This window comes from Acomys russatus, chromosome 1, assembly GCF_903995435.1.
Source record: "Acomys russatus chromosome 1, mAcoRus1.1, whole genome shotgun sequence".
Lineage (NCBI taxonomy): Eukaryota > Metazoa > Chordata > Mammalia > Rodentia > Muridae > Acomys > Acomys russatus.
Genome location: NC_067137.1, coordinates 106,842,083 through 106,861,750, shown reverse-complemented (window position 1 = coordinate 106,861,750; position 19,668 = coordinate 106,842,083). Strand labels below are relative to the sequence as shown.

At 40.7% G+C, this 19,668-nt stretch overlaps 1 protein-coding gene across 1 annotated transcript in view; it reads left to right on the top strand.

Moving 5' to 3' along the window:
* Window positions 1-245: 245 nt before the first annotated feature.
* Window positions 246-19,668, top strand: part of Galc (galactosylceramidase) — a 52,131-nt gene continuing 32,708 nt past the window's right edge. The window contains 8 exon segments of the mRNA XM_051150211.1: window positions 246-302; window positions 304-456; window positions 5,770-5,838; window positions 6,014-6,077; window positions 9,370-9,483; window positions 11,952-12,091; window positions 13,620-13,658; window positions 16,956-17,086. Of these exon segments, the coding sequence (XP_051006168.1) occupies window positions 261-302; window positions 304-456; window positions 5,770-5,838; window positions 6,014-6,077; window positions 9,370-9,483; window positions 11,952-12,091; window positions 13,620-13,658; window positions 16,956-17,086 (752 nt within the window). The 5' untranslated portion in view covers window positions 246-260.

Below are 19,668 nucleotides of genomic sequence, written 5' to 3'. Positions count from 1 at the left end.
AGGTGAGGTAGCAAGAGTGGTCACTAAGAAATTACACGCAGAGACCCGTACCGCCTCTTTGACACAGAAGTGACAAGGCAAACCTCGCCCAATCTCTCCCCGCTCAACACTATTGCGGCTGCGCGGACAGTTTTCCTCCCCCCCCCACCCCCCCCAGCCCTCACTTAAGATGGCAAAAACTGCCTCAGCCGCCCGCGGTTCTTCATCATGGAGGCGGTCAGGCCCGCCTCTCTGGGTGCCGCAGTCACGTGAGCCGCACAATGGCTGTCAGCCCATTTAAGGCTTCCCAGCAACGACAAGTAAAAAGTCATGACCGCCGCCGCGGGCTCGGCGTGCCGTGTCGCGGTGCCCTTGTTGTTGTGCGCGATGCTAGTGCCCGGTGGCGCCTACGTGCTCAATGACTCCGACGGGCTGGGCCGGGAGTTCGATGGCGTCGGCGCAGTCAGCGGCGGCGGGGTGAGCGCGGGGCCGGCGAGGGCGGGGGGGGGGGGGGGGGGGGGAGGGCGAGGAGACTCGGGATCGCTGGGAACGTCGCGCGACACCCCGTCCCACAAGCCCCCGCCCCTCCGAGCTGATCTCAGGCTGCCAGTTAGATGTGAACCGAGGAGCCGCCGGTCTCGAGGGGACGGGGTGTCTGCGGTGAAGTGGAGAGGGCTCGTTCTGGGCTGGACAGCCTGGGCTCTCCTTGCTGCGCTGGAAAGATCATCTCAGAAAAAGCCAGAGCGATGCTTTAGGGGTTCTCTTCCTTCCTAGGGAGTTATTTGGTGGGGCCATGAGTCAGAAGTATAGGCCACTAGTGCAGGGGCTTGGGGACCCTTCTTGAGCCTTTCTCCCAGTAGACTGTTGCCTCATGGATAACGTTAGGGTTGTGTAAGGCTTAAAGCTATCTGGGGTATTGTTTTTAAAGAAGGCCACCTTTGTCCTTTAACAGAAACTGCCTAGAGGCTATGCAGTGTGAGGTGGTATGGGGACCGCTGGCCCTCTTAAGGTGCATAAGAATCATTTGGTGTGCCTGTTAAAACTTAAGTTCTGCGGCGGGGGGGGGGCATGGGGGGGCAGGGTGGTGGGGTGGGGGACCGGGTGCCTTTAATCCCAGCAATCGGGAGGCAGAGGCAGGTGGATCGCTGTGAGTTCGAGGCCAGCCTGGTCTGCAAAGTCAGTCCAGGACTGCCAAGGCTACACAGAGAAACCTTGTCTTCAACCCTCCCCCACCCAAAAAAACAAAACGAACCCCCCCCAAAAACACTTAAGTTCTGTCTTCATCTCCCTTTCTGATTTTGTAGTAAAAATAGTATTTTATTCCTCCCTCCTACCCCCACCCCATTTTCCCCTCTCATTCCCACAGCAAGGCTACAATCAGAAAAAAATATGTCTTGGTGGGCAGAGATAGGAGGGCGGAGGGGATATGGGTAAAAGCCGTCAGATCACATAGGAATTTTCCTAAACAGGTTAATTCCCCTTAGGTATCCTCTTAGCCCTCATCTTCGGGTTCTCCTTTTCACTTCGGACTCCTTCCTCACCTGCATCATCTTCGTCTTCCTCATCATCCACTTAAACACCAGTTAATTCTCAAAAGAGGAGGTCTTAAGAGAGATTTCTTTTTTGATTCAAAGACCACAGCAGTGCTTTTAAGTTGAAATTGTAGAGTGATTTTAGATCTGCAGAAAAATTAGGAATACAATATAATGTTCTCATATACCCTATGGTGTGTGTGTGTATATATATACTAATGAACTACTCTCTTTATTCCCAATACTGTTTCTTTTTGTTTTTGGATTTAAATTTAAAATAGCTAGTATTTCATATAAAGCCTCAATCTCCCCTCTTGATATCTTTGTGATATTAAATCTAAATGCGTGGGCTTTAAAAAAAAAACAAAACAAAACTGAAACCTCTAGTTTTGCTTATTTAGCTCAATTTTAAATTAAAATAATTTTCTAACCCGGTGTGATGGATCCCAACACTCCTGAGGCGAGGTTAATGGATCTCTGAGTTTGAGGCTAGCCTGAGGGACATAGCCAGCCAAGCGTCATGCAGCTGAAACCCTGTCTTTTAAAACAATCACTTTAGAACCCAGAACATGAAATTCACTTTTATTTTTAAAGATTTATTTTAACTGTGTGTGTGTGTGTGTGTGTGTGTGTGTGTGTGTGGCGGAAGCGTATGTACATGTGAGTGCAGATACCTGTACAGGCCAGAAGAAGCACGTCATTGTGAGTTGACATCACTCCAGCCCCCATGGCAGGTAAATTCTTATCTTAAAAAATATTCAATTATTAATATCTCTATATTGTATTACTCAGTTTGGGGGGGTAATCACTGAATGAAGATGATTGAACATTTTATTCACATACCAGTTTAAACGTGTGTGTGTGTGTGTGTGTGTGTGTGTGTGTGTATGTGTGTGTGTGTAACATTTTTGTTACCTTGCACAGTTTGTAGCAGTATTTAGATAGCCCTCATTTCGCCTTCACAGTTTCAGAGAGAGAGGGTTTTTCTGCAGTAGTTGAAATGTGGGCTTCAGAGGTTGTTGGAGTCATTCTGGTACAGGACACTGACCTCATGGTTCTGACAAGTTACTTAATTTCCCTTTGCTTCAGTTTCTTTTCTGTGGGAACAAAGGTAACTCTCTAGCAGTAGCATTGTGAGGACGTTGATTAGCCAACTGTGATCATTGTTATGTTTTAAGAGACTAGGGAGGAGGAGGTTGTTTTAAGGCCTGGATAAGTAGGTGGACCCATGGCAACTTCCTGGTATTGCAAATAATAGCTTCAGGACTTACTTAGGCAGCTTAGTAATTTGAAAATTCCTTGCTTAATGGTGTGTTAACATTTAGGTCTGTTGCCAAAATGATCTGTTTTCTTTTTTTCTTTTTTCTTTTCTTTTCTTTTTTTTTTTTTTTTGTTTTTCGAGACAGGGTCTCTCTGTGTAGCCTTGGCCATCGTGGACTCACTTTGTAGACCAGGCTGGCCTTGAACTCACAGCGATCCTCCTGCCTCTGCCTCCCGAGTGCTGGGATTAAAGGCGTGTACCACCATGCCCGGCAAATGATCTGTTTTCATGACTAGGGCTAGATCTGTCTTCATACTTGGAGTTGCTATAGCATTATTTTTTATAAGCTGGCACTTTTTATATTAAGAGGAGGCAATCATAGGCAGCAAAAGAATTACCAGGCAACAAACTACACATTTCAAATGGCATAATGTAAAATTACTTAATGAGAGTCATATGTGATGACAGGATATGTTGGCATGCAGATAATGTTCATTTATTGAACATTTGTTTTGACATTTGAGGCTCTGCTAGGCTGTAAGATTCTTTTTAGAACGATGTATCTTAAAACTGGTGCGTGCGTGTGTGAGAATGCGTGTGTGTGTGTGTGCGCGCGCGCACACACACGTGCGCTTGTGCTCCTGCTTCACTTTTAATAAACACCTAAATGAGCAGCTCACTTTATTGCTTGTTCAAGGTCTCATAGCTTGTGAGAAAGTCAGGCTACATTTAGTTCAGAGTCTCCTACACAGGTTTCCTGTACTTGTGCAACAAAACTACAAAACATATTAAATCATTGCTTTTTGGATAGCAAGGAATAAGGGCAAGAACTTGAAGACATAGCATACCAAGGACATTGATTGCTAAGGTTATAGTAGAGATATGGACCTGATACCATTGATGCCCAAAGAAGTACTCGGATTAGTGGGGAGATTGCAGTTGGCGGCTTTTCCTGAAGATGTGGACTTTGAGTTGATGGCTAAATATTGAATGGAGTTGACTAGAAAATGAAGATGCAGTATCTATTCCAGGCAGTCAGGAAACAAAAGACAGTTTAATAATGCCTGGATTGAAGCTGTGAGACTGATAAGAGGCAGGCTGACAGAACTGGATCTAAGTTATTAAGAGATTTTACTATAAAGCTAAACAACTGGAATTGTATTTCAAAAGCTATTAGAGAGCAGGGAATTTTAGCAGAACAATGACAGGGTTACACTTTTGTTTGGAGCGTATTGGACTGGTAGGTGGTGTGGAGAGTAGGCTACAGGAGGTGGATGGTAAGCCCTCAGTGCATTTTCCTTATTCTAGAGAGGAGGGCCAAGTTAACCCAGTGGGCTTGAAGAGTAGGAGATAGATTTGAGAGCACTGAGGACCTCTTGGTGACTGAGGATAGATGGAGACTTTGGTATAGGTTGACCTCAGGCTTATGGCTTAGGCAGCTGTTCTTTAGGAAGGTAGAACATGTGGAAGGAACAGCTTTGGTAAGAGTGCTGTTTGGTTTGGATTTGTTGTGTACATGACATGGTTTGTGGCTCAGAGAGACAGAGTAGGAAGCTTCTGGGTCCAAGTAAGACGACCGGGCACCAACCAGAAGGCCACCTACGAGAGTGTCGAGAACGTTGAGCCCCATAAAAAAGCCAAGTACCTTATTCTTGTCATATACTTGGCAAATTGGCAGGAGATTTGCTAGTTTTATGCTGAAAACCAAAACCAACCCAAAAAACCCCCAAACCTATCTCTATCTCTCTTGCTTATGTCACCAGGCAAAGGCTTTTCCTTAGCTATTGTATTCTTAAAGGGGAGAATTCAGACTGACACATAATTGAAGCAAAAGATTGCTTATCAAAGCAAAGCAAACACTGTAAGAAGATGCTGAAGTAGACTGTCCCAAAGGCAAGGGGGAAAGCAAAGCGGTACAGTTTGTGTTAGGGATTGTGTTATGGATTTTAAAGAATTTTTATGGCTATGAGATTAATGCCATATTCATGAATAAGGTCTATTTTCTTCTGCCAAATCATGGAGAATCAGATCTCTCCTTTAGGAAATTCCCATAATCATCTTGAAAATCATTATAGTATGTATGTATGTGTGTATGTATGTATGTATGTATGTATGTATGTATGTGGGAATGTGGAGGGGTCAAAACCATAATGAAAATGATCTAATGAAGTCAGTCTTTTGAGGACGCAATCCTTTTATTGGCGTGCACATGTGGCAGACAATTAGCAAAGTGTCCTGGCATCCCAGTTTCTAATAAGGTAAAAAGACCCCAACTTGAGCTTCAACAATGCTTTAACCACACAGGGGGCATCTTGACCATCAGGAGACCCTGCTGCCAAGACACCAGCTACTTATAATCCTTGGTTCTATCATGTCTCTGTTGCTGCCTGCCTGGAGATAATGGCCTGCAGACACAGCTGCCCTGTTTCCTGGCTGCCTCAAGCTTGAGGCATCAGTCCATCAAGCAGATCTACTCACACTGAAGGCAGGCCTTCCTGAATTACTTAGGTTAACTCAGTCTAGAAGCACTTTCATGGGCACATGCAGAAATTTGCCTGCCAAGTGTCAGCTGACAGTATTAACCATCAGTGTTTTTTAATTTTTTAGAAAGTTTATTTACTTACTTACTTACTTTATATCCTGATCATAGCCCCCTCTCTGCTCTTGTCCTGATCCCACCTCATTCTTTGGGTCTGTGAATTGTTGTATGTTTATCTTTTACTATATGGCTAAAATCTGCTTATAGCCATCACAGTGTTTCAATAATCTTTGTAAGCTTATCTCACAACCAACTCTTTAATGCTGGCATAAAAAAAGCCTCTTAGCTCTTGGAAAAACAATAGGCCCGTGCACCCAGTGATTGAGTACAGAGCAAACAGCATGGGAAACTACTCTCTACAGCTCCGTTTGCTCATGTTGGGCCATGTGTGTGAACACTGTAGACAAGTATAGATGACTATATTTGTTTTATTCATATTTTTGAAAACTTTTTTTCAGGCAACCTCCCGGCTTCTAGTAAATTACCCAGAGCCCTATCGTTCTGAAATACTGGATTATCTATTTAAGGTAAGGAAAAATAATTATCTAATGGGCCTATGATGCCTTGAAAGTATATGGTAAATTTCAGACTTAGAATTCATCAGCTCTTCTCTCACCTGTACAGCCAAAGGCCTCTATGAATGGTTGATGTGAGGTTTTGCATGATGGAGCACAGTAATAATACTGTTACTTTTTTCTACAGCCAAACTTTGGTGCCTCTTTGCATATCCTTAAAGTGGAAATAGGTGGTGATGGACAAACAACAGGTAGGAGTATTTGGGCCATAGAATTTCCTCCAACATTTTACCTATACATATGGGACATATGGAAAGGTGGACTCATTTGAGGCTGATTGGTCTTCAGCAGATTGTGCTTTACTTATCTTCTTTTACATTTTTAGGTGTGTGTGTGTGTGTGTGTGTGTGTGTGTGTGTGTGTATGCGTGTACTCAGGTGCATGTGTGTGCATGTGGAAGGTAGAGGATGGCTTGAGGGACTCAGTTTTTCTTTCACTGTGTGGGTCCTGGGAATCTATCTGAAGTCCTCTAGCTGGGTGACATACACCTTTACCTGCTGAGCCATCTTGTTGGTTTAGCTTTTCTTATTTTCACTTTTAAAAGTTATGTTAAATGTAAACTTTTCAAAATAGTATTGAAACTCTATATTGCTCATTTAGTTGAAGTAATCATTCGAGAAACAAACCTGTTTTCCAAAAGTCATGCTGCACAGTTAGAATTTTATAAAAAAGATATAAGAAAAATTAAATTATGTATAGAATATGTAAGATGTTAGTAACTTGAAAAATGCATTGTAAAATACAACATATGCATCTTAGAGACACAAACATAGCTTTTTAAAAAAAACAAATGTATTTTAAGTAATTAAACGTTCAATCTTCATAGCTCAATTTTAGAGTATCCTCTCAGTAACGAGCTATAACTTAATACTTATAGGCCAGGTCCATTAATATTAACTTTAGAGTATCTTCTGTGTATTTGCCTTCCTGCTAGTGCTTTCAAAGTAAAATTTTTAAAAAGATGCCTTTTTATCTTATGTGTATGAGTGTATTGTCTATATGGAGAAAGGTGTACTGTGGCCATGCCTCCAGCCTGCAGAGGCCTGGAGAGAGTACTGGAGTCCTTGGAACTGGAGTTTCAGATGGTTGTGAGCCATCAGATGGGTGCTGGTAGCCAAACCCACGTCCTCTGGAAGAGTAGCCATTATTTCTGAGTCTTCTCTTAGCTTGCTGGAAGAAATTGTTAACAGATACATCTGAGTATGCACTATTACTGGAGTTTTAGGACAGAAGACCTGGCTTTTAGTGTAACAAACTAGGTTTGACCTCTTATCAGGGACATGGCAGTGGTGACAGGCAGGAAGGGCACGCTTCCCATCCAGACCTTACTGAGCGATCAGATAAAGGTCTTGTGACCCTCGGCTTATCTTTGAGAGGCCGACCAGGCTTTGTTGAAATGGGGAGCAAAGGCTTGTGTCTATGGCTTGCTTAACTTGCTTAGCTAGAGCATTGCAGTAGTGGCCAAGCAGATAACCTTGGTCAGGGTGTGGTCTGATGTCCATTCTCACGGCTGGTTCTGCAATGATCCCAAAAGGTGTATCCCTTGAGAGGGCAGCTTGATTTCCTGTCTAACCTCCTGGGGGAAGGCTCATGGTTGTTTGGGGGGGGCATAGTTTTAGTCTGTTGTGATAGACTGTGATAAAGATGTTTGTGGATCAGAACTGTTGTTCTTAGAATCCAAGATAGCTGCAGGGCAGTGCAGTTTATGAGAACCCAAGGAAAAAAGTTAGTGAGGCAAAATGAAGTCAGAGAGGGAGAAAGTGAGAATGAGGTAGGCCAGTCACTGGGCACTTCTTCAGTATTTGTGTTTGAAAAAGGAACAATCAAAGCTCGGTGAGCCTGCCTAACAGAAGCTTTTCTATACAAATGTCTTATTGTTAAAACCTTTTAGAAGGGGAACTAAGGCTAATGTGGTGCATTTGCTGGAGCTAAGTTAGAGATAAAGACACATCAGTGCAGTTCTTATGAGTTCTCATGTTGACATTAAAGAAATGGGTCAGAATCATCATCCTGATATGGCCCCACTTAGCAAAGACTGGTGCTTGTGAAGCATGGGAGGCTGTGAGGACTTTGACGTTAGGGACCTACCTCTGGTTTTGATGTTTCCTCTGCTGACTGTGAGTGCCGGCACAGGACTTTGATATTGTTATAGTTGGCTTGCATTTTACCTTTTCTTAGAGCTTCCTGTATCGTGACATGTTATATTGTGGAATATAAGAATCAGGGCTCAACAAGACTACAGGGATTCACATCCAAGGTTGAGAGTGAAAGTTGAGATGAATTAGACTTGAGGTTGGACTTGGGAGCTTGAAAACCTCAGAGAGATCAAAAGTTCAGGAGAACTTAGTCCTAGGATTTTTCAGTAATAAAATGTGATAGTATTATGTTGGCTCTGTTTCTTAACAATTAAACTTTATTATACAACCCAACTAGCTTACACAAGAGGGGAAAAGAGGTTAAAGGAAAAAAGAGCGAACCTTCTGGTATCTGTTTCATGGGATGAGTCCCTTGGTGTCTCTGGCCTGCGCACTGCTCCGGCCTGTTTGCTGATCCTCTTCTGGATCCATGTGCTCTCAAGCCTGGTCTGAACCTGCTGTTCCTCTCTCCTCTCTGCCTGCCTGTCTCTCACGTGCAAGGGGGTGGTCTCCCTCTCCCATTGAGGGTCGATTAGAAACACAGTAGTCCAGGTGGAGTCCCCAGGTCCACTTCCTAAATTCCAGGCCTAGGATGGCTCCACCCAGTCTATCTCAAGGTTAATCTCAGTGAGTATCTGGTGTGTCCAAGGGCAAAGGCCGCCAAGACGGCTTTCACCTGTGACAAAGCTTACAATCCTTCTCACACAATTGCTCTCAGCACTGCTTTTAAAATAACATTGTGGTTTTATTATTTAAGAACATTACAGTGGCTGGGCACAGTGGCAGTGGTGCCAACCTGTAATCCCAGCACTTGGGGAGGCAGAGGCAGATGGATCTCCATGAGTTCGAGGCCAGCCTGGCCCACAAAGCGAGTCCAAGACACCCAAGGCTACACAGAGAAACAAAACAAAAAACCAAAGAACAATACAGTGTTTAAGATAATGAAAAATATGAAATAGTACTTTGCAAAGCCACCTTCTTATATAATTCTTATCTGCACAACTTCTGAATCAGAATCAGAATACAAGGAAGTACCATTTAAAAATTGTTTTGTTGTGTGTGTATGCATACAAGTGTGTTCGAGTATGAGTGTATTAGTGTGTGCATGTATGTGAGTGCGTGAGTGTGTGTATTTGTGTATGTGTGTGCGTGTGCGTGTGTGTATGCATACAAGTGTGTTCAATTATGTGTTCATGAGTATATTGGCGTGTGCGTGTATGTGAGTGCATGAGTGTGTGTGTGTATTTGTGTGTGTGTGTGTGTGTGTGTGTGTGTGTGTGTGTACTTACATGGCTCTAGACAGCACCATTCACGGTCAGTCCCTTCCTTTTGCTCTCTTCCTCTGCAGATGGCACCGAACCCTCCCACATGCACTATGAACTGGATGAGAATTATTTCCGAGGTTATGAATGGTGGCTGATGAAGGAGGCTAAGAAGAGGAACCCAGATATCATACTTATGGGTAAGGAAAGTGCTTAGGAGTGTCTTCTCCTTTAACTTTTACATTTGGAATCATGCTTGCGATGTCTCTTGTAATTCTGAAATACTAGTGCTTTGATATTATCTCTGTACTACCAGCTGCAAAACATATACCAGGAATGATCTTTCATTGTCACTGTTTATTATGTTATATCTTTATGCCTTGGAGTTTATAATCAGATACATTCTTTCACATATATATTATATGCAAATACATATTTGATTGATTTTTGAGACAGTCTCACTTTGTGACACAGGGCAGCCTGGAACTTGCTGTGTGGTCCAGACTGGCCTCTGCCTCATTCTGCTCCTGTCTTTGAAGTACTGGTGTTGCAGGCTTCCTGCATTGTGCATGGCTAGTTGTTTTTAAATATTGGTGTCTCAGTCAGGGGTTCTGTTGTTGTGATGAAATACCATGACCAAAATGCAAGTTAGAGAGTAAGGTTTTTCTTTCTCTTTCTCTTCTTCTCCCCTTTCTTTTCTGTATCACTGTTCTTCATTGAAGGAAGTCAGTATAGGAACTCGAACAGGGCATGGGCCTGGAGGCAGGGGCTGATGCAGAGGCAATGGAGGGGTGCCGATTACTGGTTTGCTCCCCATGGCCAGCTTTGTTATAGAACCCAGGACCGCCAGCTTAGGGATGGCCCCACCCACCATGGACTGGGCCCTTCCCCACCAATCACTAGCTAAGCCCTACAGGCTTGCATACAACCCAGTCAGAGGAGGGCATCAAATCACTTTATAGATGGTTGTGAGCCACCATGTGGTTGCTGGGAATTGAACTCATGACCTCAGGAAGAGCAGTCAGTGCTCTTAACCGCTGAGCCATCTCTCCAGCTCAATACAGCCCCAGTCTTTAGAGGCTTTTTCTTAATTGAGCTTCCCTCCTCTTCCATGATTTTAGCTTGTGTCAGTTGACAGAAACGGTCTAGCTCACTTGGTGATGATAAGATCACCAGAGACTGGGAATTCTATACAAGCCTATGTCCACTTCCTGCCCATATTGAACTTAGATATGAGCAGTGGGCACAATGGGTAGTTGCTCAGGCTGAACTATGTTCATTTCACAATTCTACAGCAGCATGAAGCTCTCTAACCAGCCAGACTAAACAGAAGTACTTCTAAAAAGTCACAGGGCTTCTAACACTTGCCATGAGCTTGCTATTTCGATTACATTCAGACAGAGTTAAGTAAAATTATGACCTACTTTAAATACCTCATCCAATGTTACTGAAGATGGGGTCCCTTGATTATTAAAGGAAAAGAGTATTACTTTCCAAATTAAAAGAACAATAGAAAGTGTATTCTTTCAAATGGAATTTTTATGAGATTCCAGAAATATTTGGGGCAGTATAAGCATCTTTGAATTGAGCACTTGGTCCCTATTGTACACACTTCCTATTGTACTGTTTTCAAGGTCAGACCTCATTTAAATGTAGACAATTGGCTAAACCACATCCCAGCAAAGGCTCACTCGGTGGACCTTCACTGTACTTAGCACTTCATTGTTTTTAAATGTCTTATTGTTTTAGTGTCAGGCTTTTTATGTAGTGAAATTAGCTTAGAAAAAATATTGTGTCAGATTGATTTTCATTTTTTAGTAGCAAACTAGATTGGTAATATATTTTTTAAAATGTATTTTGTTGATTTATTCATATTACATCTCAATGGTTATCCCATCCCTTGTATCGTCCCATTCCTCCCTCCCTCCCATTTTCCCCCTACTCCCTTCCCCTATGACTGTGACTGAGGGGGGACCTCTTCCCCCTGTATATGCTCATAGGGTATCAAGGTAATATATTTAACTGGAAATGAGCTGCTGGGCTTATTGTACAGTGTTGTAGCTGAACTGGGAATTATTATAACTAGTACCTTTCTGTTCTCTTTCCTTAGTTCAGAGTCAAAAGTGTTATTGGAAGAACACGCACTCATTCAGTGAAGTTACTTTACACAGCAGCATTTTCCTGCCAAGTCACTGACATTTATATATTTACTTAATGGCCAGTTTAGGTTTGCACATCTTGCTTGCCTGACCTACTGATAACCTTAATTTGTAAGATGATATAACCGGTGAGTGGGAACTTTACAGTGATCTTATGAGGGTTGTTTGGAATAAGCCTTTCAGGGCTCTTCAATTTGACCTCAGAGAACAGGAGTGTATACTGAACATCCCTAAGGAATAGAGATGTTAAACCGTGCAGTTCTTACTGTTAGAAAATGCTGTGAGATAGGTTTGGTTTTTTTTTTTTTTAAATTTCATTTTCTTGAAAGCACATTTGGATGTGCAGGACATAGCTGTGAGGATCAGTAAGAGTCTTGGTTAGGGCTAGGGTTAGGGCTCGCATGTGGTGGGGTCTCTTCCTTCGGCCAGCGTTACACTGGCCTTGGCCGAGTGCGCTGGGTTTCTCACTAGCTTTTCATGCAGCTCTTTTGCCTCTGTTCTCCCTGCAGGGTTGCCATGGTCATTCCCTGGATGGCTGGGCAAAGGTTTCAGCTGGCCTTATGTAAACCTTCAGCTGACTGCCTACTATGTTGTAAGATGGATTTTGGGTGCCAAGCATTATCATGACCTGGACATTGATTATATTGGGGTTAGTAATATATTGGAAATATGATTTATTTTGGATATGTATGTATACTTTTAGAAATTAATTTGATTTAATTTTTTGATCCATTAAAAAGATTTATAACCATACTTTATGTAGAGAAATATAATTTGCATGTTGTATAACAGGATGGTTTAATGTAGGTTTTAATTTTTAATTATTGTTTATGTATATGAGTGTTTTTGCTTGCATGTATGTCTGCACACCATGTGCATGCAGTGTCTTTGTAGGGCAGAAGAGAACATCAGGTCCCCTGGAATTGGGAGTTACAGATGTCGTGAGCCTCTTTATGGATGCTGGGAATTGAACCAAAGTCCTCTGAAAGAGAGCCAGTGTTCTTAACTAGTGAACCATTTCTAGAAAAATGGGAAATATTTTAGGTTACAAAACTCAGAACAGATTCTTCAAAAGCACTTTTTCTAAATGGATGAATAGGGACTAGTTCGTTTTATTCTTTGTCAATGGGGTTAAAAAGAAGCTAAGTTTTTACATTACTGCCTCAATAAACAAACAAAACCATGTTGGATTTTTTTTTAGGGAATGCATAAATGGTTCTTGTTATTTCCATAGATAGAAAATTGAGCTCACATATCTACCATGAGAAAACCCTAAACAAACAAACTACAATGGAGTTAAAACTAAAACAAACAAAAGACCTGGCTTTGTGTGCTCTTTTGTGACCTTTTGCCTGCTCTCAGTCTTTCCTCCCATCTAATTAAATACTTGAGTCTGTGGTGCTTTGTTGACTAACTCCTTTGTGTCATGAGACTAATTTGTTGTTGTTTTTAAATGGAATTAATTTATTTATTTACTTTACATCCCAATCACAGCCCCTCCCTCCTGTCCTCCCTGTCTGTGCTGGATCTCCTGAACTGTAGTTAGAGATGTTGTTGGCCATCCCAGTGTGCTGGGGAGTGACTGTGGGCCTCTGGAAGAGCACCAAGTGCTCCTAACATTGTGCTCTCTCTCCAGCCTCATAAATGACATTTGAAAAAAAAATTTTTTTTTTAAATTCTTTGAAATTTCTATGATTTATTTAATTTTTAAAAGTTATTTTTCCTTATGAAAGTATAAATTCTGTGACAGCAGTTGTTGAAAGATAGGAAACTACATCATCAGTTTTTTGTTTTTTGTTTTTCTTTTTTAGATAAGGAAGGTAAAGTTTATTATCACTGATCACTGGTCCTAGTGATGCAAACTATATTTTTGGATTTTATGTTATTTTTACAAATAATGAATAAAGGATACATCATAAAGAGCAAATTCAGACATTTCCTAACAGCTATTGTAGAAGCGATGATGATGATGTTGGGAAAGTATTGAACATCTCTGTGTGACTTGGCTCAGACGACCCGCTTGGACCCTCGTGTTCAGTGGAAGCAGCAACAGATGTTTTCACAGAATCAGTATACATCATCAGTTTTAATGAGAACTAACACTGCAATGATTGTGTTAATTTTCTTATGGCACTAGTAAACTTTCAATTCAGACATTTTGGATTTTTGTTTTGCAGATTTGGAATGAAAGGCCATTTGATGCCAACTATATAAAGGTCTGTAAAACTTTAATCTTCTTGCATATACTTTCATACACAGAAATTTGAAGGACAGTTAGATTAGAAACATTATTTTTGACAGCATAGGTAATTTTCTAGATGTGACATAAAATTACGTTTTTAGTGTCTACAATCCTGATACTGAAGACTATGTTTGAGCTTCCATAGGCTCTGAATGACCTGTGTCTGAGGAGTTGGGTTAAATGTTCTTTTGAGGGGCAGAGTTGTGGCTTGCAATGGAATTCATGCCTCTATCTCTATCTTAAGCACACAAAAAACCAAAACATTAGGTAGACATAGTGCACACACCTTTAATCCTAGACTTGGGAGGTAGAGGCAGGGCTCTGGTTTTGAGGCCCATGGCTAACAGATAAAGCATCTGGGCATGTTTTACTTAACATAACCCTATTTTATACCAGCCAAAAGGTCCATAGTGTTATCAGACCACATCTGACTACTAGGACATTGTTTTGAGAGGATTCATTGCAGCCACAGTGAGGTAACTCAGTGTCAGTGCCAGGCTGTAGGCGTGAAATAGGATGGGAAAGGGTGATACCAATGCAGAAGCAAAGGCTAAGAGGTAAGTTTATTCTGGAGACAAATACAAGTGACCATGGTCTAGAACACAGATTTATCTTACTCCAAATTTCATGTTCCAGTGTGGATGGAGTTTTATGAAGATTCATAGTAACAGAACAAAGTCATACATCAAGATACTTGTCAAATGCACCAGTGGAAACATTAAATATGTGGCTACAACAAAGCAGCAAGCTCAGCCGTCAGCCTCAAATATGGTCTGATGACATTCTGGGTCTCTTGGCTGGTAGAAAACAGGGTTCTCTTAAGTAATAGCTCCACAGTGCTTTCTCTGCTAGTCCTGTGATGTTAGGGGCTAAAGGTAGCCCAGGAGTTATACTTACACTCTGGACCTGCTGCATTCCAGCTCTCCACATCACTGAAGTTCTGATCAGTCTACTCTTTCTTCCTAGGAGTTCTCCTTCACAGAGGTGAGGGATTGGGTTGGGTATGGGAGACAGCATATGGTTCTCTTAGAAAAGGGAAGTGCAGGATTGTTAGTGGGAGGTCATGTGCTTCAGGAACCATAAAGAGGCAGGAACAGAAGCCAAAGTTATGCATGCATGCTGGTGTAGTAGTGCCGACGACAATAGAGTGCTTGTTTCACTTTGGGGGAATATTGGACTCATTAACATTTAAGTTAGTGATTTCATTGCTGCTCTAGGATCCACTATCAGGGTTTTTGAGTAATCAGATTTCATTTATTTTTCTGCTGACCTTGGGTTTTCCTACATTAAATGTCTCAGGATATAGAAGCATTTCATTTGTCTTCCATTTTTAGAAGAGGAGGGTTTATTGGATTCTGTGATCCATTGAAATTCCCACTGCAGAATTAAATGATGACAAATCTAGGGGAGTCCTCAGTTCATGTGCCCTTAACAAATACAAAGCCCCTACTGTGTGGTGGGATGGCTTCTAGAGAGATGGTTTCTTCTCAAGACTGAAGTGTATATGGTAAAAGTTATATATGTGCCCTGTCAAGTGTATAACATTGTTAGGATTATTTTTGCTACATGGTTATATTTATGATTGGCTCTGGTTTCATAGGGATTTTTAATTATGGCCTCTGGAAACTCCCTTCTACTATCTGAGAGTGCTAGACAGATGTGAATGTGACTCTGGGCCTTTCAGACCATCTTCCCTTCTTTATCTGTAAATAGATAAATAGATGTAGTTTGGGGGAGGGAAGGATTGCTCAATATAGCTATCGTTTGGCAGGCACTGGTGGTGGATGCCTTTAATCCCAGCACTCTGGAGGCAGAGGCACCTCCCAGCCTGGTCTACAGAGCTGAGCTTCAGGGCAGCCAAGGATGCACAGAGAAACTCTGTCTTGAAAAAAATCCAAAATAAAAATAAAAATAAAATAAAAAATAAAAGCCCAAAAATAACATTTGAGATATAGCACTTTGCAGAGTGCTATAATCATACTGACTGTGAGATAGAAACTGATTTGTAAGTCACAGCTTACAGATTATGTGCATTGAAAAAGGTTTTCAATTCCACGCCTTATAAAAATTTACACAAATTTCTGATGATCTTTAAGAGAAAGCCCATAAAGACTTAAAGTATTGGCATTGGTAAATGGATGAAAAATTGACTAAGTTTTTTCCTTTGTGTAAGAATAAGAAAAAAGCTTGAGTAATGAAACACAAATTTGATTTCCTAATATAGGGTAAGAGATTCTTCATCTTACTGACCTTTGGGATCAATGAGAGTCCTTGAAAGATGGATTCAACTTGCCACTCTAACTCTCATTACATTTTCTAACCTAGTACAGTATATAATAATTTATTGTAAAGTACACCATGGCTTTAATTAGATAACTTATTATTTGCTTCCATAAAGAGGTATATTTATTAGAAATTTTGTAAGTGAGAAAAATTAGAAATTTAAATAAGAGCTGGTGAAATTCTTCACTTTGCCTTATGTTAATTGGTCCAACTGTCATTGAACACACCTGATCCTGATGTCAGAGACTTTCCAGTACCGGGAGGATTCTCTGCAGCACTGGTTCTGTCGGTTTGTCACGCACATCTTTGGTATGGCATCTGTTCCTTCGGTCCTGGATGAATTTGTGTCACTTCCTCTGTCGCTGTTTCTGCATAGACAGGTGGATACATTTTGATCTCCTGGTGAAGCTTGTTTTTCTGACAGCATGCTGTCTTCCGTTGGCTTTGTGAGCAGATGGCTCTGTAAGCGTATCTTACTCCCTATCCTATTCATAATCATGACTGACAGGAAAGAAACAATGGGTAGTTTTTATTTATAGTAAACATGGTGTATAAAAATGTGAGAACTGCTATATTTTCCATAATAGTACAAAATATAAAGAGGCAGAGATACTTAAAATATAATGTTGGAGTATTTTACCATGCAGTACAGATAATGTCTCAACTTTATCTTTATATCTACATAGAACATTTGAGGAATAAAACATATAAAAAAGAAAAAAATACCAGTATTTCTATGTAATATTACTTGAGTTTTATGTATACCCACCCCCTCTAACCCCTTAACTTCTATTGTTTAACTTAACTTTAAACTCAGGAGGAAGATGCCTCTACAGTGTTATGCCAGAAACTCATTCCTGTTGAGAAGCAGTGCTGAAACTATCATCTGAATGCAGCTTTTTTGAAAGATGCTCTGGCTATTTTGGTCACTTCCAGCAACTGAAGGCTCACTTGTAACCCTTGCTGTGCTCTGTTTATGTCTCCAAAGGAATTACGAAAAACGTTGGATCATCAAGGGCTCCAGAGAGTGAAAATCATAGCAAGTGATAACCTCTGGGAGCCCATTTCTTCTTCCCTGCTCCTGGACCATGATCTCTGGACGGTGGTTGATGTCATAGGGTAAGGTGGGACTTCCAGCTTGTGCTCTCCTCATCTGCGTGGTGACTGTGCCTTTCTTCTCGCCATCTCTGAGCCGTTCGTTGCACCCTACTGCAGTATTTACTCAGTAAGCCCTCCGTCGCTCACAGTTGATTTCTTTCTATTTGAGAAGTATATTTTGGGGCTCTCTGACAATGAAATTTTGTCTTTTTAAATAAAGGAGCTAATGTTTAGATTAATAAAACTGGGTCTTTAATCCCAGCACTCGGGAGGCAGAGGCAGGTGGATCGTTGTGAGTTCGAGGCCAGCCTGGTCTACAAAGTGAGTCCAGTATGGCCAAGGCTACACAGAGGAACCCTGTCTCGAAAAACCAAAAACCAAACCAAAACAAACAAACAAAAAACAAACAAACAAACAAAAAACCTGGGCTTTATTTACATTTAAATGCAAGTATTTAATTGTAGATGTTATCAAGGCAATGTTGTGAAATTAGTACCTAACTCAGGTCTTCTGGGACTCACTGTTCATACATGAAGTTTGTTAATGTGCATTGACTGTAACTTTTTCTTGTATCCTTAGTATTTTGACTTTTAGACTTTTACTCTATTTCTTAATCCATTTCTACTTTACAGATCCTTGGTTCTAAGTGTTTGTTTTTAAAAAGTAAACATGCTATAGGTATCATGATAGTATATAAACATTTAGAGTTTCCGTGTGTATGACATTTGAATTTTAATCTGTTGTGAGGTGACTTAATCTTTGCATATACTTTGTTTCTAAATGAAAAATTTTGGATTTTATTTATTTTTTTAGTGTTTCATTTTTATCTTTCATTTTCAGTGCTGGGGACCAAACCTAGGGCCTCCTATATGCTAAGGCAAGTGCTCTATCACTGAGCTATCTCCCCATTGCATGAGTTTTCAATGTGTGCAAATGTAAGCAAAATAATCAATATGTACGTTCTGATCACTTAACCCGTGGCCGTTCTTCATCCCTGTGTCCATTCGTTTCTTCTCCATGTTTTGGAACAAACTTTAGACACAGTGCTGTGTTTCTTCTACACAGATTGTTATCATGTCTCTCTAAAGATAGAGATTCTTTCTCTTTTTACCATAAGTAATACAATTTTTATAACTAAAGGTGTACTTGTTTCTTGATATTATCAAATATAGATTATTCTCATTTTAGTTGTATTTGATTGGATCTGGATCCATTGAACACGTATGCATTGGTTGGTAATTAAGTGTCTTCCAATTGATTTGTAACTCAGTCCCTTTAAGTGTCTTGCTTCTTTTTCTCTTTGTAACTTATTGGATGGTCTTTTCTGTGACGTTTCCTTAGTCTATGTTTTACAAATTTAATTTTTGTGTTTTCATTTAATGCACATTATCCTGTTTTTCTGGGAAATTGATGTGTTAAGTTAGATTTGGACTTTTCTTTTTTGCAAGAGAAAATGTAGTTGTACATTTATATTTAAACATTCTGCACACTGAAATGGAATATTTGGAATATACACTGGAATGCACACAAACAGCTTATATCTAAGGGAAGCAAGACTGTTCTTGAATGTATTTGGCCAGGAAAGCTGTTAGAGTTGAAATACGGTTTCTATTGGACTTCATGAAGAAGCCTAGTGTTCAATCACTCATTAGTCATATAGATATTTTAGGAGAATTATTTGTCCTCTGAGCCATAGGTTTATTTCATAGTTTCTTTTGTTCATATTAATTTAGTGTTTTATTGATTATTGTCATATAATAGTAAATGTATTCTTTAAATTTTTTTCTCAAGAACTGCTTTCTATCATGAATCAGATTGGGCACAGGATATCAATTCACTGATATAGTCATATACTAATTCCATCCTCCAGGTGGCTATGGGAGCAGGTACATTTCCTGTCACTAGAAGGCAGTGACTCATGACTCCTGCAGTCCTACTCAGTCTGCATGAGAGCTGCTGCCGTGTGACTTGGCATACAGATAATGAGTGTTTTGTTTCTGTGCTTTATAGCTATTGTTGATAGAAAATGTCATCCCGTGACTCTCTCAGTCTTATGGGAATTCTGCTTTGTATGTGGAATTCTGCTTTCATTTTGATTTACTTTTTAAATGTTTTATTTTCGAGATCATTTTTAGATACATTTCCTGGATTTTTATTAGAGTTTGCTTTTCCTTCTTTCTTTCTTTCTTTCTTTCTTTCTTTCTTTCTTTCTTTCTTTCTTTCTTTCTTTCTTTTTTTTTTTAAGAGATTTATTTATTGTTTAGTGGTCTGCCTGCATGTACACCTGCAGGCCAGAAGAGGGCACCAGACTCATTACAGGTGGTTGTAAGCCACCATGTGGTTGCTGGGAATTGAACTCAGGACCTTTGGAAGAGCAGGCAGTGCTCTTAACCTCTGAGCCATTTCTCCAGCACTGCTCTGAAAACTCTTCGTATTTCTTTTCTTTTTAAGTGTATATGTTCATCTGCCACATGTAACAGGTGTCTTAGGAGGCTAGAAGAGGGCCTTGAATTCTCCGGAGCTGGTGTTACGGGAGTTTCTGAGTTGTGTGATATGGGTGTTTGGGAACTGTGTTCGCAGCCTCTTAAAGAGGACAGCAAGCT